The 22,953-nt window shown below is 31.7% G+C and overlaps 3 protein-coding genes across 8 annotated transcripts; 2 read left to right on the top strand and 1 right to left on the bottom strand.

Annotated features, from left to right (window-relative positions):
* The first annotated feature begins 1,368 nt into the window (after positions 1-1,368).
* On the top strand, positions 1,369-6,137 carry LOC137814703 (zinc finger protein CONSTANS-LIKE 13). Of its 6 annotated transcripts, none has more exons than XM_068617579.2 (5): positions 1,369-2,097; positions 2,699-2,860; positions 3,817-4,076; positions 4,638-4,741; positions 5,762-6,137. In XM_068617579.2, exons 1-4 carry the CDS (start codon positions 1,558-1,560, stop codon positions 4,732-4,734), a joined length of 1,059 nt encoding a protein of 352 aa, XP_068473680.1. In that variant the 5' UTR covers positions 1,369-1,557; the 3' UTR covers positions 4,735-4,741; positions 5,762-6,137. The 6 variants fall into 6 exon arrangements, 4 of the variants coding, with proteins under 4 accessions (XP_068473680.1, XP_068473678.1, XP_068473679.1 ...); XM_068617577.2 differs by having other exon boundaries at positions 4,638-4,749; XM_068617578.2 differs by lacking the exon at positions 5,762-6,137 and adding an exon at positions 5,107-5,690.
* A 6,219-nt stretch (positions 6,138-12,356) lies between these two features.
* LOC137814699 (CASP-like protein 1E1) lies at positions 12,357-13,844 on the bottom strand. Its single transcript, XM_068617570.2, has 2 exons — positions 13,536-13,844; positions 12,357-13,019 (listed from the first exon to the last, which is right to left on the bottom strand). The coding sequence occupies exons 1-2, from the start codon at positions 13,760-13,762 to the stop codon at positions 12,665-12,667; spliced, it is 582 nt and encodes a 193-aa protein (XP_068473671.1). The 5' UTR covers positions 13,763-13,844; the 3' UTR covers positions 12,357-12,664.
* Positions 13,845-16,570: 2,726 nt separating this feature from the next.
* On the top strand, positions 16,571-19,986 carry LOC137814702 (rRNA-processing protein). Its single transcript, XM_068617574.1, has 3 exons — positions 16,571-16,843; positions 19,077-19,186; positions 19,350-19,986. The coding sequence occupies exons 1-3, from the start codon at positions 16,696-16,698 to the stop codon at positions 19,653-19,655; spliced, it is 564 nt and encodes a 187-aa protein (XP_068473675.1). The 5' UTR covers positions 16,571-16,695; the 3' UTR covers positions 19,656-19,986.
* Positions 19,987-22,953: the final 2,967 nt, after the last annotated feature.

The raw sequence follows: 22,953 nt of genomic DNA, 5'->3' as shown, positions 1-22,953 counted from the left end.
ATAATCACAATAAGTAGGAAGAAGCCCGTTCTAAAGAAGTAGTTCAAATAAAATTTATAAATTTAAATAAAACAAATTAATTTCATAAATCTAAATAAAAGCATAAAATGAATATAAAATTATCAAAAAGGTAATGAATATTTTCGTAGGTTAAATATTATAACATTCCTACTTGCCATATTTATTATCTGCCAGGATACATGTGTTTTTATTTATTTTTGTATCCTGTTATGTTGGCTTATTAATTTTTTCTCTTCCAGGGAAACTTTTGTGAATGACGTTGGTTGTGTGAAACCATTTATGACACATCCGAAATATCTAGTAATTTTCTAAAAAGAATCATTTATTGTTTTTAAATCCTAAAATGAGTTTGGTTCGGTTAAAAATTTAAGAAGGTGGATTTTGGAAAATAGAAACCATTAAAACATTATGTTAGTTATATGTCACATCTATAAATAATTTTCAAAGTTTTTGTAAATTTATCAGAATTTTTACAAATATTCTCCACATATATTAGAAATTATGACATTTCATTCTATATAAATGAGTGCAAGTCTCATGAGCTACATTTATGGGATTGAGTTAGACTTAAAGTTCATATCGTAATATGGTATCAGAGTCATTTCGAACTTATTCTAACGAGTGTTTGTTGGCCTTATTAGGCCATCCGCTATCGGACCGTTATCAAACCTACCTAAAACATGTTATCCTACGCATATAAGTTGTCACTCTCGACGTGAGGAGTGTGTTGGAGATCTTAAATCGATTAAAGATTATAACACATTTCATTATATATAAATAGATGTATTCAGAGTGATTTTATGGGATTGAGTTAAATAGTAATAAGATATTTAATTTTAAATTTTGTCACAAAAATGTTTTCTAACAACATGGAAAATTAAAAAAAAAAAGACACTTATAATAAATATCGAGAAACTTCGTTGGTTCGTGAGTTATTTAACAACTGTTATTAGTCAAATCCAACTCTCAATCATAATATTAAATTAAACAATGATTAACGTACATATAACAATGATTCAGTAAAATAATAAGAATCTGTGATGAACAAGCACAAATATCTTTTAATTTGATTTTTATATTAACACTTTCTGTCAAACATGACCGTGCGTATGGGTCCCACTCTCTTAGGCATCGTATCTTCATCAAATCAATTTTTAATTAATAAATTAAGAATCTGCCTCAATACGTGGAAAGTGGCAATTAATTATCCTTAATCAGCACTAATCAAACTGTAGTACTATAGTTCAACAAAGAGTATGACTGAGTAACCAGCTTAATTAAATACTTAAATCGATAATTTATGGAGATAATAAAAAAAGGATGAGTTTAGTCCCAATCACAGAATTGATTTCAAAAGGACAAATTTTGTTTAAAAAAAAAAAAAAGTGGATTATTTTATAAAGTAGTTCTTGATCTCCAAGAAAAACAAATGATGAATATCCATCCATCAAGGTGTCTCTTTTCTAAAATCTTCCAACACCCATTCCCAAATTCTTCCCTAAACCCTCACTCACAAAACTCATCACCATCGCAGCCATGACCGCTGAACCGCCCAAACCAGCGCGACCCTGCGACTACTGTGGCCACTCCACGGCGGTTCTCTACTGCAGAGCCGATTCGGCCAAACTCTGTTTCTCCTGCGACCGCGAGGTTCACTCCACCAACCAGCTCTTCTCCAAGCACACGCGTACGCTGCTCTGCGATGCATGCGATGATTCCCCTGCCACCATACTCTGTTCCACCGACACCTCTGTTCTCTGTCAGAATTGCGACTGGGAGAAGCACAACCCCGCGCTCTCCGATTCCCTTCACCAACGGAGACCCCTCGAAGGCTTCACCGGTTGCCCTTCGGTCTCCGAACTCTTATCTGTCGTGGGGTTTGGGGATCTCAGCAAAAAATCGCTGCTTTCTTCGCCTCAGGGAAGTGCCGCTGATGGGTTCCTCGGGTGTGAGATTGAAGGGCTTTCGGATTTGTTTGTTTGGGATGCGCCTTCTATTGTTACGATTGATGATTTGATTTGTTCTTCTGCTTCTTCTCATAGCTTTCAGGCCATGGAGGTTCCTCCCCTGCCTAAGGTACATACATGTATGAATTATGGAGGCAGAATTGCTGTAAAAAGATACTTTTTCTTTGAATTTCGATCTCGTGAAGTTCACAGGACTGAAGATCTGCAGCTAGTTTGATAATTGCGTAATAATGGGTGACTCGGGAGTCCTTCTACTTCCATCTTAGAGTTTGTTAGAGGGCTCGATAGTTGCTGTTAGTCCAACACATAATAAACTTGACAACTATTATCAACATATTGTCCGATGTCATCAAAGAATTTGGATTTAAAAGTTACCTTATGGAATGAGACTTGTCTTCCGTTTATATACAACATTTTTTACTTATTACATGTCAATGTGAGATATTTTGTTCCCTTGTTTGGGTGCTGAAAAATGGAAAATGCAGTGGAGAGTGAAAAATGTATTTGTTCTGAAACATGGTAGGATTTCTTGTTTTTTTTTTGTTCAGGTTTTGTTTTCTGAACTTGGGATTGGTTGGTGAAGAGTGAAAAATGTTAACAATTTTTTTAATTAGTTGTGGCTGTTTTATGGGAGAGTGGATTATTCGGATGTGAAAAACTGTGTCTATTGCTACAATTTTAACTTGTTCTGGGTATTGTTATTGATTCAGAATCGGAAGGCTGCTTGTGGGCGACACAGAGAAGAGATTCTTAGTCAGCTTCGGGAATTGGCCAAGTCTGAGCCATTGGATCCTGAACAAAGTGTGCAACCAGGAAACTTGTCCTCGGCTTTTGAACGTGACGTGGAGGCTGATATCATTCCTTATCACGAGGTAAAGCTTTTACTTCACTTGTTTTGTACTTGTGTTTTCTAGTCAATGCTGGTGCTGATACATGACAACGGGTTCTTTGTTTTTACCAACTGTGTAATGCCTATCTGCATGTTTACAAGGGATGGACTTTTTTGTTTCTAGATTAGGTTTGCTTGTTTTAACATTTTGATTTTTCATATTAAAGTTATATATGTGAATTTTATGGAGACTATATTCGAATTTGTTAAATAGGAGAGAGTTACCTTACTTGTGATTGCGATTGTTCAATAAGAAATTACTCGCATAAAATTTTGATATCTACAGGCATCTTAACTGATTTGCAGGAGTGTTCATAAGATTAACCTGGGGGGTAGTACGATATTGGCACTTATATTGCTGAAAGGGTTTCGGTGGCAGATTCTCGGACTTCTTGTAAGATGTCTGGAGTCATAGCCGGGAAACATGACCGATGGCTTGATTTAGTCAAGCATTTGACTGGGTCTTATGCGAGGATTTTGCTCTTATAAAATGAGAATAATAGTGAAATATGACTTTTCCTATAGTTAGGTTGCATGTGATGTAACGATGGGTCATGAATCATACCCTGAATACACTTTAATTTGACTTTGACTGGAAAATAATTTCACCTCGTACATTTTTACTTATTTTGAAATTGAGTTCAGTTTCCCCTAGAGAAACTTATTTAAAGGTCCAGCATTCTTTTAATTTTGACTCCGAATTTTCTCTGTTATGATAAATCTTTCAAAACCTATCGCCAGCAACATCTATCTTGTTTTGTTATTTCCCGTGGCTGGCCTTAGTCTCTTGTCTTATGGATGGGCTCAATCATTTGGTTGCTCTTTTAATGGTAGAACCATTCAACGATGCCTTCTTCATTGTGCATGGTGTATGACATCCCTCTTGAAATTATTTAATTAAAAAAATCATTGTTCTGCCATATTGACTGTGTATTTCAGTGGCATAGAGAAAGCGTTGAGCCTATGTATCAAGTTGTTCCTCCGGACCCATCATTGAGAACTTATACTGAAGAAATTCTAGTTAAACAATCTACTTATGTTGGGGAAACCCACACCTTTGTCGACAAGGGAGGGAATCTATCCATTTCTCTCAACTCTGAAACCCTACCAACTACTCCCAAAGCTGCTGCATGTGAGTTAACAAGCCAAGAAAGAGATTCTGCATTATTACGGTATAAACAGAAGAAGAAAACAAGAAGGTATTACTATTACATCATCTTTTGCTTGCTCTCTGTGTGTGTATGTGAGAGGTATCTATTTTCTTAATTTTTAATACTTGCTGAGCTGCCCAATTTCTCATGTTAATTTCTCACTAGACCTTATTCCAAGTCTTTACCCAGAACATGCATTGTTATATATTGTATAAGTTATATTCATTTCCATTTTTACACAGGACAAGCTTTAAATCCTCTTAGGCATATGTTTTATAACAGTGGCCACAACCACAAGTAGAATTGTGGGATATAGCTTTGAGAGATAATAAGAATGAATCATTATTATCTGACTGTTTCACTCCAATATGTTGATTTATTGACTGAGAGTTCAGCTCAGACTTTTTCTGGAAGAATGCTCTTATTATTTGTTATCACCATTTACTGTGAAGTGTAGTTTGCTTCTGTAATAGGAAGGCCTTCTAATCTCCTTGCTATATTAATTTGTTGATTAATATGAATTATGAACTGCAAGCATTTGTGTGAAATGTGATCTTGTTGATTAGTATATAATTATTAAATTGACATACTTTATATGGAAAACAACAGATATGACAAGCACATAAGGTATGAATCACGAAAAGTTCGTGCAGAAAGTAGGGTGAGAGTCAAGGGTCGATTTGCCAAGATGGAGCAGGAACACTAAAATCATGGTAGGCTGGTATGACACCATAACTATAATTCCCAGCTCAAATCACATACATTATGTAACATGTCTCTTGTATTTTGCAAGTGACGCATCCTTGGATCCAGAGCTAGGATATTATATACAGACATTTTCTTGCAATATAGTTGACACTAGTCTTTTTATTATTCCCTTTGCACCATAATTGATTGCACCTGAGGTAGAGGAATAGGTGCAGTCTGCTGTAAATCAAAATCTAATTCACTGGGGTCTTTGGCATCGTGTTTGTAGAGTTTCTTGTGGACTTAGATTTTTGTCATGTTGATTATTAAATAATAATGTTGATGAAAAAACTTAAGATAGACTGTGGACTCCTTAAATTGGTATGAACAGGTGTTGAACATTCCGGGGGAGCAAGTGAAAGCAAGTTATACTTTTCGTAATGTTTGAATATTCAGAGAATGTGAAGGCTGAGTATAACAACTGAGAAAGTGCTACCTGAGGATTTGTGACAAAAAGAACACCTTGTATCTTATGCAATTTCATTGTTCCTTGTTCTGTCAAGGGGGATATGTTACTGGATCTGAACTCAGCCAAGTCTGCATGTGCTTTTCCCACTTTTAAATTTCTCTTAACAGAATAGTAGTTCTAGAACAATAAGCTCTGCTAAGTGTTGATTCAGCAAAAAGCGGGTAAATAGAAGTGTTAAGTGCACAAGCAAAGGACACAGACTGTCTAATTTATCAGACTAATTGTCTGGTAAATACTGAAGTATGTGTTGATGAAACAGCAATTAGTTCTAAAAATCTATTCTGTTCTGTCTTCATCCATATTGCCAGGTTATGTATATGTAACTTTCAGTCATAATTTAGTCCATTGGCATTTGATTGAATGCAATGCATAGGAGACAGTTCTTGTCTTATAGGAACCTTGTAATATTCAAAAAATTTATATATGTTTTGATCTCATCTTATAAATCTGATAATGTACTATCGTCTCTTCATTTCCATATCATGTCTACTTAAAGCATTGATATCGTGTTGGACAGATATCTTTAGCATTTGAAGTATATATGGAGCAGAAAAGATACATGAAGAAGGAGTCATTTTACTGGCTAAAGCATTCTTCTGTAGTTGTTTTAGAAACACAGTAGCTTGGATGATGTTAACGTTCCAGCAAAATGTAAGCTTCCACAAATTGTTTTTCCTTGTTACACATTAGAGAAATGCTAAAAACACACTCTCTGACGCATTCTTTGTCATTATAGAGAAAGTGTGTTTCTAGCACTTTTCTAACACTATGAATGCTAAAATGATATAGAGATGTAGAATATTAATTGTAGACATTTCTCAGACATTTACGGAAGTGTGAGGTGTATATATCAAAATAAAATAAAAAAAGTTGCGAGAATACTACACGACTCAGTGAATACCTTGGATTATTTGCCGGAATGCTATTGCTTTTAACGATCAATAGTTTTTCTTTTTTCCTTTTCGTTTCCTTGATAAAAAAAATCTTGCTATGTTGAAGTTTTCACTGATATGGTCATCTCACATCTAACCCATCTTGGTACTGTTTATGTCTGAGAAATGAAAGGAAAGTCCGAAGTTTGAGCATGATTGAAGAAAGAGGTGATACTATTGTACTATATTGGTTTTAAATCTTTGAACTAACTAGCTAAGCATAGAAAAGAAAAAGGAATACGAAGTTGTCCGAGGAGCTGCTACTGCTTACTGCTATCAAACAATTTGTACGCACTGACAAACAGGGCATTGAAGAGCGTAGTGGTAAGTAGGGCATGTGTCATTCTCTTGCAAAAAGGTCTTGATTGTGCCACATAAATAATGGTAATAAATATGCATAAGTTCTAAGGGAGACGTTAGTTGCAGATGGGTTGGTTGAGTTATGATTATATTCATGCATGAACTGTGCATCGTCGTGGTAGGTGCCACACTTCCCAAAGTGAAGAAATTTGTTGGTCCCCACACGTTTTGGTCCCCTTGGCAACTACTGCATATATGACATTGTCGTCTTCCTATATGAAAATATCCTACGAAATTAGCAGCCAGTGAGGTCTCTTTCTAACGTTTCTCGAATATCCCAATGGGCTTCTTTTTACCTAAAAAAAACACATTCAATAATGGAGCTACGTTGAGGCAAAGGTTTCCCATTGACATGGAACAGAAAACAAAGGATTTTTGTTTTGCGTTGTTTTTTGGTCCAGTTAAAGGAAACATACAATGAGTGCTTCATATGCGGTGTTGAAGTTGAAAACTCAATCATAAGCCAATGTTTGAAATTAGATTCTTCAAGTTTACCTATAATACAATAACTTAAATCGCATTAATTTTATTTTTTTATAACAGCACTATAAAATGTAGGAGCAAAATAGCTTGGAATTGAGAGGCTTTATTGTTGTGAATACCTTTTGGTCGGTGATCTGAAAATTCTTTCTATTAACAATGAGTGATCTGAAAATTGTGCATTAATATCACACTATCAAAGTCTTCTTCTTGCTATGTTTTCATATATGTTCTTTCTCTAACCTTTCTCAGTTTCTCAAATGCCTACTTAGCCTAAAATATTGGTCATGTTCACCGTTTCAACTAAAATGTATTTCATATTACTCATTGTGACACTCTATTTAACATATATATTTATCCAAAACATAGTAAGTTTTATTATCATGATCTATTCTAAGTTTAACTCTTGAGATTGCATATCCACATGTTTGTATATAAAATAATTATAATAAAAGAATTTTTTTAATATGGAATATTAAATGTTTTTCAAAAAAATTGTATTAACTATATTCTAACAAAGACTAACACCTAGTCTAAATCATGGTTTTGATCAACATCACATATATTATCTACATGATTTAGATCATTAATGAAAGAAAATGATATATATTATGCTCATTTACTCAATACCAACAACTCTAATCAAACCAATTCAAATTCAACATATCATACATCAATTCAATCAAATATATCATTTTAAATTTATATATATATATATATATATATATATATGCATAATATAATTTTAAATTATTTTCATCTATTTATATATAACATTTTTTAATATTAAAATATATCAATTTTATCGTTTAAAAGTTGTTTAAGTGATGCAATTTATATTTAAGTAAAATTTAACAATATAAAAGCAAATTAGTTTTTGTCAAAAATTTTAGCTTAGCAAATTTTTTTACTTAAGAAGTGAAAATCTAGATTGAGTGAAGATACATTAAATAAATAAAAAATTAAATATTTTTGCCTTCTTTTTACTTGAGTGATAGTATCTTGTATTGAATAAAAATATACCAAAAAATATCAAAACATTTTAAAACTCATCTAAAATTGTATCGATTCAAAGATTAACAAGTTTAAACAACATTTTACATCTCATTAATGCTTAAAACTTATGTCCTATGTGGGCTTTTTCTAGTTGCAGCTTGCGAGAAATATGACTTGGGCTTTAATCCATTGTAAGTTGGAGAAGTAGACTGTTTTTTCCTGCACCTCCATATTTTCTTCTGCCACTTCCATACACAACATGAAAATATATTTTTATTCTTCTTGTGTCACCCTATAGAGTAGTTTCCGGATTATGTAATCTGGAAACTCATTTGAAAAAAAGACTTTCGGATTACATAATCCATAAGCTAAATAAGACTTCTGGATTATGTAATCTAGAAAGTAATCATGCATATGAAAAAAGGCTTCTGGATTATGTAATCCGAAAGCTAATTAACAATTTGAAAAATAACTTCTGAATTACATAATCTGGAATGTTATAAAGGGACATTTTTGGAAATTCGAATATTTATGGAGGTGAGAGAATAAGGTATGGAGGTGCAGGAAGAATCAATCGGAGAAGTATTTGTTTGGCCCAAATTACACATGCATACTGGGCTTTTACTTTTTGCGCCCCATAATGTCCATTCACAAACCTATATAAGGGTGAGTAAAATACCAAATTGTCCCTAAACATGTTGTTTGTCCTTCATATGTTTTCCTTTTCTCTCGGTGCTCACTCTTCTCTCTTTTCTTGTGTTTCATTTTTTTAGTTGTGTAATATTTTGAAATTCATTTTTTAAGATTTTTTTAGAATGTGTAATTTGGAAATGATCTTCAGATTTCACAATCTCAAAACTATTTGCAAAATTTGATTTATAGATTACAGAAATCTATTATAAATTGTAGAATTTAAAAATTAAATTTGATTTAAAAATTGTGTTTCAAATTATGCAATTCAAAAGTTAATTTTAATTTTGATTGAATAATTTGAAACATAATTTTTACTTTTGATTGTTCATTCTGAAAATAAACACTTTTTACTTCGAGATTCTTCTAATTACATAATCCAAGATGAACTCCAACCCAAAAACAATACTTACATTGTTTGAAAAAAAAAAAAAAACTGAAACAACTACTCATCTTTAAGCTTAGTGATCATCACTTTATCACTTTAGATCAAATAGTGTCAAAATCTACCTCTCAACACCTCCATCTCCTCCATGAGCTCTCCACACCAACCTCAACAAAAACCAACAATGGCATGCCTACTCCATTGCCGTATAATAAAAATAAGGGTAATTTGGGTATTATGAATTTTATGGAGTGCACATGGGAGTTATAGGGTGGAAAAAGAAACAACATATTGATGGCTGCTTCTTCCTGCACCTCCATACCTTCTTCTCTCACCTCCAAAGATTTTCGTATTTCCAAAACTACCCCTCTGTAATATTCCGGATTACATAATTCGGAAGTCATTTTTCAAATTTGTAATTAGCTTCCGGATTATATAATTCAGAAGTCTTTTTTCAGATGCATGATTACTTTATAGATTACATAATCCGAAAGTCTTTTTTAACTTCTGGATTATGTAATCTGGAAGTCTTTTTCCAAATGCGTTTCCAGATTACATAATCCGGAAGTTATTCTATGGAGGTGGCACAAGAAGGATAAAAATGTATTTTTATGTTGTGTATGGAGGTGCCTGAAGAAGATATGGAGGTGCAGGAAGAAACAGTCCATATTGATTATGGAGAATGAAGCCCAATAATTTGTAAGGCTAAAGATGACCCATCACATTTTAAACCTAAAGGAGGGAATATTAATATATCTCTATTTTTTTAACTCATATTTTGTTATTAGTTAAATTTCATAAAAAAAAAATTAAAAATAATCACATAAGTACGGAGACAGTGAGACCCAAGGAAAAATATATTTTTAAATAAATTCAATCGCATAAAAGAGTGCATTAAAAAGTGTATTATTAGATAATTTTTCTCTTCATGGGAACATAGGATTTTTGTGCAAATTAACTATAATTGAGATAAAAAGCCTTAACCTTAGTTCATTTCATTTGGGTGCGTTTTAAAGATAAAGACTTTTTGTAATTGATTTTTACACAGTTGTTAATATTCCTGAGTTAATATTTATGGCTTTTGGCAATCTATGTAATCATGAGTGAGCGTTTGGCAAAGAGAAGTGTGGTTAGGTAAAAAATATTGATAATTTTATGCTGATTAAATAAAAACTTACTCCTTTAAAGAATTAAATAGTGCAAAAATAGGTTAATATGTATTTGAAATTTATTATTTATCATTTTCTACTTTTATTTATTTAAAACAATTCATATAAAAATGGGTTAATAAGATTTTAACTTTGTTATTTATTTTTATTTATTTTTATCTAATTAAATTAGGAAATACAATAGGCCATGAGAAGAAAATACAGGTATTAGTATACTCATTTTTCAAATAAATTTTGTATATATTTTTTAAACGACTATTATACTCTTAATTTATTTGCTATTAGATTTTTAAAGTTTAGATAGTTTTAATTTTTTATTGTTATTTGACATTACAAAGAAGAAAACATATATTCTTTAAATATTAAATTATTTGTAATATTACTTTTTTTTATGTTATTTTTCCTTTATAAATGTTTAATAAATATTTTGACAAGTATAAATGTATGTATATTCGTTATTCCATTGAATATAAATTTGTACTTAAAAAAAAGTATATTATAATTTGTATCATCTTACTTTTTGTTCTTCCTAAAATTTATCTTTAAGTTAATTTAAGTATTCTATGCTTGAAATAAGTTCAACTAATACTTATGTATATAGAAGTTTATTTGTAAAGTAAATAACATTTAATAAGATTTTTTAAAATACCGAAATGGTAAGTAAGAATTTAAGATAATAAAAATAAAAATGATAAATTAGGAACTCATACATTCAAATGGCTTACATGGATTTTTTTTTTAAATGTTATAAACAAGCAAAATAATGGCTCTATTTTGTTGTTTTTTAAATTTAGTGAAACAAAATATAGATCATAACTTATCACTTATCGCGTAGCCTGCAAAACACAGTGAATGGAGGCAACGCGCGATCAATCATGTTTCAGACAATTTCTTAGGATTATATTGCCATATGGATTTTGCCATGTGCCCCCACTCAATAAGCTATACTCCCTTCCCATCATTCTAGGGATTACAGTAATCATGCATTTTACTACAACATCTTCCTTCTTTTCTATTTTCATCTCACATATCATTATTAGATACACAAAATTATAATTCTCCTAAAATAATAATAATAATTAGAAAGTGAATTTTAAGTTAAAAAATCGAGACTATATATTATGAATTGTTTGATAACGGCCCGATAGCAGGTGGTCTGATAAACCTAAAAAATAATCGTTAAAATAGACTCGAAATTACTCTGATATCATAGTAATAGGGTGAATTTTAAGTCTAACTAAATCTTATAAAATCGACTTATAAGATGAACTTTGCACATACTTATATTATGAAATTCATAATTTCTACAGATTTCCAACAATAATGAAACAATGCTTCCACTGCAAGAAAATCATGAAATAGAAACCAATTTTTAGAAACAAAAAATAATTAGTTGCTATAGTGACTAAATTATAAACTATTTTAGAGACTAAAAATATTTTATTTTCTGAATTAATTTATATTATTGTTAAATAGTTTTTAATTAAATTGGTATCAAATTAGCTACCAAGGTTTTAACTACCAATTATTTAGATTCTAAATTTGGTAGAAAAACCTTGTTGCTAATTAGATACCAATTTAAAAACCACTTAACAATAATAGAAACTAGTTTAGAAATCAAATTTTTTTAATCTCTAAGATAGTCACTATAGCAACTAATTATTTTTAATTTTAAAAATTAATTTTTATTTCATGATTTTCTTGTAGTATTCAATTAGTACCAAACTTGGTTAAATAATGTTCTACTCAATGTCTAAATCATGATCAATGATTGTTTTAAATTGACTATTTATGTTAATTTTTGACATGAAGGTTTGCATCCTTATATATATTAAATATTTTTTTATATATTATGAAATATCTTGTTATATATTAGGTTTACATCTTTTTATATATTTATCAAATATCTTTATCTTGTGAAATCTATTCCGTATATTAAATTTATATCCTTTATATATTTATGAAATATCATTATTTATTCCATATGAAAAATATGATTGAAAAAGTAATATTTATGGGGCAATGTTAGTTAATGTTAGTTAATTATGATATATGAATATTATTACTAGGAATAGATTAATTTGAGTTGAAGAAGGAAGGTGGAGAAGGTTTTTTATATTGATCTTGGGTAGCTCCACGTTACTGCATACCTACTTTTCGAAAGTGAAAGTGGCTTTGTGATGCCCTCAGAAACAAAGTAGCAGCTACCTATATTTACTGTTACTGCTCTTAAATAAATCGACCTACCATCTGCCAAACTCTATTCACTACAAACAAACGAACCACATTCAATTTAATCACTACACCTATATTTTTAACTTCAACTCTAACCAAAAAACACATTCACACAACAAAACCCTTTGACACTACAAATATATATATAAAATAGTTTAACATGTGATGAATATCTAGCTTCTTGATCTGTAATGGAGTTTGAGAACAGAATGCAGCACCAGCAAGAGAAACACCGTGGACCCAATAATGGAGAGGACCAATGCAGCTGTCACGTGGCGGCAATAGGCGTCAAAGACGTCGCACACTTTCATCCATTGCGCGTGCGTGTTACCCTTCTGTGCTATCACTCCCACTGCACAAGCTGCACCATTGGCTGAGAACAACAGTGCCATCAACACAACGTCTAAAGCGGTTACCACCAAACCAGTCACATCGCTTTTTCTTCTTCTGCTGTTTCTTGCCATCACTGTTATCACCAATGATGCAGCTGCATATGAGCATGCTATTGCGTTTGACACCACGAAAAACCTGTTCCAGATACTCATCTTAATTATTAATATATTCTCGGATCGCAGTGGAAACAAAAAAACCAGTTACTATATCTAAGCTATATGACATATTGGGTAACAGTTACTCCAATTCTGATGCATATTTCTGCATAAAATGAAAGGGAAAAGAAGTTGTTGTTTTAAGATTTTTTTTCTTAACTCTCTTAACTAAAATCTAAATATGTACCTACCTCTTTACTGAGCAAGCAGTATATACAGAAAGAGTGTACATAATTGTTGGTTGTTGAACCAAGAAAAAATAACTATATTTATACAACATCTGACATGAATTCATGCTTTCTTTGTCAATTGCTCTTTTCATATTTTTCTTTCTCATCCAAAATCTTCTCCAAAAATAGAATGAGGTTTAAGACTTTTGTTTACAAATAACTAGATATTTAGACAGTGACGATTAATCTGTAATTAGATATATATATAGAGAGAGAGAAAATAATAAAAAGTAAGTAAGTAGAAGGTTATATATATGAAAGCTTACACCATAGCAGACAAATATTCCCACTTAGCAGTGGCTTTGAATTGCATCTCAGCGTAGGAGATGAGTTTGGTCTCATTGTCGACAGCAACAACGATGGTTGCAACAAGAGTGAGTGAGAGGCCGAGAAAGCGCAGCAAGAGATCGTAGGGTCTTTCTTTAGTAGGGCTCTCCACCACCTTGACATCACTGTGCACTCCATCCACGTTGGTCTTGGTTTGGCTGCTCATAACTGGATCTGGTGGTGCTGTGAGGAAGCAAAGTGATGTGAGAATGTGTAATTTAAAGAGGAGTTGTGTTGTGGGAATGTTATGAGATATGATTTAATAAGGAGAAGATGTATGAATGAGAAAGGTGGGGAGGTTGGAGATGCATTCAAAGCAGCTCGTACGGCCTCTGCATATTTATTGTCATCAACTATACTCATATGTGTTTTACATGGAGAGTCATCCCATTAATGCTATTGTGTCTTTCATTCATTCATAACCTTCTTCTTTAAGTTAATGCTAACCATTCCATCTCTAATCTGGGTATTTGTTAAATACATGCACCTACATTCAAAGATGTTTTTGGATTCATAATAATATACACACCCTCGTGATATGAACAAACCAAGTAAATAACAACTGCTAAGAATAGAAGAAAAAATATCTTTTTATTGAAAGGGTAGTCCAAGAAGATAAAGAAAGCTTGAAAGGTTGTAAACTAATTTTACGGATGAGTTACACAAGTTATGATCCATTTGTTTAAAATACATTAAGGATCAATGATTAATAAGATTAAGCTAGACAACTAGGTAATATATATCCTTAATCACTATATGTTAATATCAATCTAAAAATTACACATTTATTGTACCGAATAATCGAACGTCAGAGTACCTTTTGCAAGTGTTCTTCCAGTTAACAGAAAAACTTGAACGAGAAAGGACTACTTTATCGAAGGAGAAGAATGAAAGCTCAAGAAGGAAGAGTTAGCTAAACAAAGCTTTATCGAAGGAGAAGAATGAAAGCTCAAGAAGGAAGAGTTAGCTAAACAAGGCTGAGAAGTGGAAGAAGAAACATATACCAACCGATCAAAATAAAAAAAAATTATTGTTTAGGATTTATTGTTTATTGTGATTCTTTATTATTCTTTATTATTATTTATTATTTTTAAATCTAACAAAGGTTATGATTAATATTACATGTTAGAAGGATTTGCATTCCAAAATATTGAATGGTAAAAAATGATATTTAAATCGACAAAAATAATTATGGCAGATCGTGTTTAAAAATAATTATTATAAAAATAGTCAAATTTATAATTACGTTTGCTTTATATTTCTCATTTTATGTTCTAAATATAAATTTTTACCAAGTATTCATGAGTTATTTTCTTACTTGTCGTATATGGACACCTACACAAATATCTTATTAATGTTTTTTTTTTTGTTTTTATCGTTTTCTTTTTATTACCTTTCACATTTATATTGTGTGCATGGATATTTTTGTGGTCGTATCCTTTCCTTTTTAGCTTTTCTCTCAAGACGTAGATATAGAAAGGAAAAAAACAAATATAATAAAGTTATGTGACTCATAAAGGAAAAGAGTTATCAGTCAAAAGATATATATAGGAGATGTCTAAATACGTATGTAATTGTCTCTACCATCTATTTTATAAAGCACCTAAACATCTCAAAGAATTGAATTGTAACTATTCAAAATCTCTACATTTTTAACAACTAAACTTAAAATCTATATTTAATAAGATTGTTTGGCATTTACATCTATAAATTTCATTTTATAAACCAATTTTATAAGATTAATTTAAATTTAAAATTCATATTTTTTAATAAAGGTGACTAATAAATAAAATCATACAAATCAATAGAATTACTTTTGTTAAATAAAATATCATTATCACTTTTTTGTTGTTTTTTGGGTTCCAAAAGAGCTATAAACAAATACTTGTGTTATTCTTCAGTAGATTCTTCTTCATTTATAATATAGGGAAATGATGAACTAGAGTTATATACAATTGATTCTTGATGTGATAGGTTTAAATATAAATACATATAATAAAAAATAAATTTGTAATTAAATGATATAAAAAAATATCAAAATAATAATATATTAAGAGATGTGAACTGTGAATCTATCAATATCCTATAATATAATATAAATACTTGAATTTCTCTTTTAATGTGATGTTTCCCCACACATTTGCTCTCCCAGATTTTTATTTGTTTTCCATCACCAACTATTTTCTGTCCTTCTGTACCACATAAAACATTATCAATTTGTACTATATTTTATTTTATTCACCAGAATACTATACTTTTTAAAATTATAAAAATATAAAATTAATTAATAAAATATCTGTTGCATATAAGTTGACAGTGAAATTAAGAAGAACGGGCATAAGAATTAAGAGTAACATCTCCTTCCATATAAGAAAAGGAGAAACTAAGACTTTTTTTTACACAACGACCTTATAAATATGAATATTAATTTTATTTATATTTATTTTCATTTAAATATATTATTTTATTATTAAAAAGTGATATAGAAGTTTTAAAATTAAGGGGCTTCAAACTATTATTTTATTTTATTTTTTCAGTAACAAACATGACTTTGGGACAATTAGTTCATGTACCCGATGAATTGTGATACTTAAGTGAAGTGATAAAAATACTCTTAAATAAGGGAAACGTAGATTTTTTTTTTTTTTTCAGAATATATTTTTGGATTTGATTTTTTTTTTTAATTTCAGATTTTATTTTCTAAAATATGTTTGGAGAATTTATTTTCTGTAATACATTCTTTGTATTCTGGAACTATTTTTCTGGAATAAGATTTTAATTTTCCAATTATATTTTGATTTTTTTTAAAATATAAAAATATATTTCAGATTTAATTTTCATAATATATTTTCTTGTATTCCAGATTTTTAGAATGAAGGTAATTTTGGAAATTTAAAATTGCGGCAGAAAGAAATAGCCTCAGTTTGGACCTTTAGCTCCTTATCATTTTATTGGGTCCAGTCGATCTTATTTGGGCCGGAGGGAAAGCCCACAAAGAAAGCTTCTTCTCCGCGAGGCTGTATCTGCAAATTTCTAGGGTTTGCTATTTATTCATCGTTGTTCCCCCAATCTGTTCTGAAGAACATCCACCTTCCAACAATGAAGAAGAATGAGGAACGCAGTGATAATCGCAAGAAGAAGCACACGATGAAGAAGAACTTTTCGAGGATGGGCGGAGGTGGCCTTTCGCTCGAAGCTTTCGCCAATGCAAAGGCCAAGAACAATCACTATAACCCAGCTATCATAAGTACGCATTTTTGTCTCTTTTATTCGCTCAGCTTCTTCCTCACGCTTTCAACTCTTGTATCGTTTTATGTGTCTGCTAGAATAGCTGTAAAATTTCAGTAATAATATGCTCTTAGCTGAAGGAATTGAAAAAAGAGGAATAAAATGTTGACATCCACTCGTAGTCTCTGTTGTGTTTAAATTATTATAAAGTCCTTTTTTTTTCCCGTGGTTAGAATTGTGAGTGATTAGGTGCATTTTTTTTGCATTCCATGTGTTTTATATTATTCCTGCTTGGTGATGCTAATTGTGCGAACTTTTGAGTGATCTTTCTAAGTATTACGAGTAATAAGTTTTTCTTTGTTCTTTGCGCATATTTTACTGCCAACAGCCTTTTAAATAGTGTACAGTGGTTTATTCTCCCTTAATGTTTGGGCTAGGTTTTTTCTTCATAAAATCACTGATATTAATGGATTTGGACACATGGAAATAACAAAATACTATATTTGTTAGCAATGTTATCAACCGTGGATTGTGAAAAAAATTAAAATAAAAGCTAATAATCCGCTATACATATTTATATATGTATATAACAATTGAATTGTACGTAATAAAAATAACCATAGAAAAAAATTGGCATTATATTGATTCAATTCAATTGGCTGAATACGTGTAAAAAATGACAAGAGGCAGGACACAGGTAGCAACCACAAGAATGATAGTAGCCTCAATATTGGAAGGAATTGCAATAATGTATTTGAGACATTACACCATGTGAGAGCTATTGTGCTATCATGAAGGTTATTTAAGAGCAATGTCTGTTGGCATTTGGTGCTAATGTCACCAAATATTAGGGTTCTTTTTTTATGTTGGAAATGCTGCATAGGATTTCATGTAAAATGGAATAAAGTGGATTTGAATTGTAATTGAATAATAGTATACCGCTATTGTTTGGATACTCTTATGATGAATTGGAAAGAAGTGGTAGTTTTATTTCATATCCCTGTTCAGAGGAAAAAGATGAGTTCTACTAGTTTAAAATAGGATGGAATTTTTAATGGAATACACTCCTTTGAGGTCCAGCTTCATCCTATTTTAAACAATCTAGACTATGGAGTGTAGAATCATTTTACTTCATTCCACTCCATTCTATTACTTTTACTGTAGCTATACACAGTTGTAGTCTTTCTTTCCTTTTAAAAACGTTGTCACCCATATATCTTCCCACTCCTTTTGTCAAATTGTGCAATACCCTTATTCTTTATTTGCTGGAAGAATAACTGTTTATTGGCTGAATCAATGTGATAAATTGATTGTGGTCTGATCATAAAAATTAATCATTCAATAAACAAATCTTATGAAGAATAAATGCTAAGTGTAGTTATAACACCATTGGCACTCCATTGAAGCCCATCGCATCACAGCTTACTGTTTCTCCTTCTGCATGAACTGGTACAGCCACATTTGCTGCTATTCACTGCACTAGCAGGTGCAACATCCATTAATGTTGAGAACCCTGTTTTACCCTGAGCAAATTTGTTTTTTCAATTCACTTATTTGGGTTTTGTAATCGAAACCTTATTCTGAAACAACCACGTGCCTTGTGTTCCTGAAACTTGACCCACTGTTCTCTGGCATCATCGCCAGCCATTTCTCATGTTTTCTGTCTGGTGCCTTCCTACTGTTTCCATCCTAGGGTGAGCCACAACTACAGCAACTTTCCAACACAGCTAAACATTTCCATATTATTTGTTCCATCAGTTTTTTTGTGCTAAAAGCTCTAAGCACATAACAAGTGTGATCTTTTTTGGCACTGCCTGTGAATAATTGTGGGGAGATGGGGAAGGGTTAAAATCCAACGTGGACATAACAGTAGTTATTTAGGTAAATAGCTTTTCCCACAAGGGGATATTTGTCAGAAATCCCGTGGAGCTAGTTCAAATTGTTCTGTTAATGTAATTGAACATTTTGGTGATGATCAAACCTTAAATCCTTGTCACGTTATGTTCAGATTATGTGATTTCTTCATTTTCCAATAATAATGTGTTGTAAAATTTTCTATTATATGTGGTCTTTAAGACATGTTTCTGTCATGATAAGCTTAGTAAATAAGGCTCTTAACCTTCGCTTGAATTCTTATTATATCCTTTATCATACAGAATTATGAATTGAGGTGAGAATGAGTGTTACCATATCTAACTTCCTTTGTGAAAACCATTATACTCTTCTCACAGTTGTTCTTTCTTTGTTGTCAGAGAAGCAAAGGGAGTTCTATAAAAATGCTAAGAATGTGAATAAGTTTAAGAAGTTGTTAAAGCAACAAAATCAACAGAATGATCACACCTTGGCTCAGGGACATGATAAGGTTTGACCTCTTATTAGGTGCTTGCTTTTGAGGTTATTAACATGATTGCGAAATCACGAGCATAAGAGTGTGTACTGTGGCTTCAATTCATAAATTACTACTCTTAAGTCTGTATTTATTTTTTTGGTGCGTATATCCATTTAGTTTTCGTTTGCTGTTACAGAATGTAAATGAAACTGGCGAGTACAAGGACAAAAGTGAAAGGAGGAGGAGGAAGAACAGTGCTTTTAGTTTAGAAGAACTGTACAAAAAGCAGCATGAAGAGAAAGAGAAAGAAAGAACGGAGAGAGAGGCAGTCCTGAGGGTAAAGAAGGAAGAGAGAGAACAAGCTGAAGCTCGGAGAAAGGCTTTGCGGGAAAAAATGCTTAAGAAGACCCGAAGAGGGCAACCTGTTATGAAATACAGAATTGAGCATCTTTTGGAGACTATTCAAGCTTCAACTAAAAATGTAGCTGGCAGTAAATCGTAAGTAGGGACGAATGTTGGACAACATCCTTCTGTTATATTTTATCAGCACCGTAATGTTTTTGGTTAAAAGAGCACAATTTGGTGACCAAGCTTACTGAGGAACCACGGACTGCGTTGATTACGATTATAGATTATATTGGTCAGTAAACTGTTGTGGTCAGACTAAACCTCCAGCATTTTATCCATGTCGTGGTTATATCAAATGTTGTAATCAAAATTCATTATAGTAATTACTCTGTATAAGCAGTGATAATCCCTGTAACTAGTTAGTACATTTATGTTGACATTTTACCCAGAGTTAAATATAAATTGTAGAATGTTTATCATACAAAGTCTCTATGTTATTCACTCATACGTATGCAGTTGAGACCTTTGAATCTGCTACAATTCATGTAAATACCTTCCTGACGCAGGTAGTAGTTGTTTCTAATTCTTCTCACAGACCAAACGTAAGTGGGAGAAATCTCATCAGTAATTCCAACATCTTACTCATCAATAAAATCCGTCTAAGTTATCCACAACATGTGAGAAAAAAAAAAATTACACAGCTAAAAACACTTGAAAGTGGGTATTTCGGTGATCGAAAAGCAGCTTCTGTTTTATTCATTGCAATTATATACAGAGTATCTATTCAGCTATGAGAGGCAGAGGAGATGAATATGGGACATCTCCAGTTACCTGCTTTTAGCTGTATGAATTACACGAGATAAAGTGACAAAGGAAGCCAGAAAAAATGAAAATTGACCTAATGGATGCAAAGAATCAATGGGAAAAGTTTAGATTGAAATAGAATCTGTAGCAAGTGACAACATATTGATCAAGGCCAGCGATACACCACAACCTGCCTCTTGGGGGAGGAACAGATAATCATGAGAGTGAGAGCAATCACCAGCGCCATGAGAAGTCCCATGAAGTCTATGCATAACTCCACGCAAGCCATTATTGCTATATCTCTTGCTTGGTCTTGCGTTTAACTCTTTGCTACCTCTGCAAAAACAATCAAAGGCAAAATAAGTTCATGTATGGCCTCGCTATTCCCCTTATCTTCTTATGACTTGTCTCGATTTACAAATTAGACAATTCCAAGTCTATTTATTTAACTATGATTTATGACCTTTCTCATGGCGGGCCATTGCATGGTGGTTGGTTCAATTGTACCAACGTTGACCCAATGAAGGGGCATGCGTGATGTCTTCATCTCTCTAATTTTTTAGTACAAACTTTTATTGAAAGTGGAAAAATTAAGCATCCCATTTTCTACTTTTAATGTGGAAGTAGTTTCTGTTACATTTTTTCTTGGATCATTCATCCCTCCCATCACTTTCTTCTTTAGACACCAGACTTCCTGGACCAAAGTCTGGTGAACCCTACCTCACGTTAATTTCAATTTTCAACCAAACAACAATATTCAATATCATTCTAGAAAACATGCCCTAAAAATCAGTAAAATAATCATTTTAGAACTCCTGGTTTTCACTAATCCCCATTTCAAACTTGTCACTAAACTTGTTCACATAGAGTAACATAAATTACGAAGTCATTCACCATGAATTCAATTGTATTGTATGTACTGGGACGAGACCAAGATGATCGAGACTTGACCTTCTTGCTCGAGATGATCGAGACTCCTGCGGACGGCCTGACCGACCGACACATATAACCATTAACGCTCAAACCAAGGTCAGTGAAACTAAATTATCATTAAGAATTAGGTAATGCAACCGTAAGTGTGATCCATTTCACTAATCAGGCCCAATAAGTTAAGCCCATTAAAAAATTATATAAATGACACACATTCCAAAAAATAAAGTATGTCATTATTATTGTACACACCCGAGTACGAACACCCTCTTTACTGACTTAAGCGTCAGATTGTCTTCTGCAGATACCTCCCCCATTTGACATTCACCTGAGACTAAAAGCTGAAGGAGTAACGCGAAGACCAGAAGGATCACAGTGAAGCCCTAGCAAACTACCCGAAAGAAAGAAAAAGACGAAGTCTTCAACTGTTCTCTAGATCCCATCTCCCTGGTATAAACAATTCATCATCTTTCAAATGTGAAGTCTAAAAAGCAAGGATGTGGGATCAATCCATATTGAAACAATTAAAAATTAAAAATCAAATAATTCAAGGTCTTTGGTCTTTATTATGCTTTGGAGGCTGAAGAAGCTAGAAAAAACAAAAACTCGTTACGAAACGAAATCAGCTTTGTTACCTTGAATTGGAATAAATTGTTCCTGCAACAATATTCTAATTTCAATTAGGTACTCGAGATTCTTTTCTCAACTTTATACTAATCTCGTGTGTACTATTTTGTGGGCCTAACTTTTAATTAATAACTTAACCACCCATTTTAGACAAGTTCCGTGTTAGGTTTCAAAAAATTATGATTTAGCTACCCTATTTTCTTACAAACAAAAATAATATATAAAATTATTATATTCTCCTTACAAAACTTGGTTTTAAAATCAATCAACTAAAAATTGTACGAAGAGAATACTGATAAAGAACGAGTGAATAACTTGAATCTTAAAGAAAACTTTTCGTGATTATTTGATGAAAGTGAAACACGAAGCTTTAAAGATAACATTGGAAAGTCATAGTTTAATATCTTTATTTTATTTTCCAAGCATCATTTTTACTATTAGTGATTATTTCATGAAAGTAGTTTTTCTCGAGAAAAACGGGTTAAAAAACTACTGATGTGGTAGTAAGATGATTTCTTTGTAGAAGATTTTCTCATACGCTTAAGTCACTAAGAATATAATAATATTTGTATAAAAAAAAAAGTATAAAATTAGTGTATTCAGTTAAAATATTTTGTGAGAATATTATCTATTTATTTATAAACTTTTACCTATCCGGATCATTTAAGAATGTATTAAATAGTTTTTAGAAGTCAAAATGAATTTTATAATAATATCCCGTGATCAAATTAAATGTTTAAAAATTATAAAAAATAAGTGGTCATTCATCTGGATGTATATGATTTTAAAATGTAGGCAAGTGTAAATAAAATCAAGATAATTATGTAGATACAAACTTGTTTAAGACAATTAATGAGAATTCCACTAAAAATATCGTTGGTAATAAATATGGTTTTTAAGGATTGTTAACAGAATTATTGAATTGTCTTAATTTCAACTTGGGGATAGATCCTTTATGGAATTGTATTAGTTTCAACTTGGGGATAGAAACATAAAACCTTAAAATCAGTATTTCAAAATTTGGATGACTATTTTAACTTTGTGTAACTAACCCTGTTGACATTGTTTAGTAATTTATTAACTTCAAAAAT

This window comes from Phaseolus vulgaris, chromosome 1, assembly GCF_051622355.1.
Source record: "Phaseolus vulgaris cultivar YP4 chromosome 1, ASM5162235v1, whole genome shotgun sequence".
NCBI lineage: Eukaryota > Viridiplantae > Streptophyta > Magnoliopsida > Fabales > Fabaceae > Phaseolus > Phaseolus vulgaris.
The sequence above is the reverse complement of the archived record's forward strand: the minus strand, read 5'-3'. Positions and strand labels throughout refer to the sequence as shown.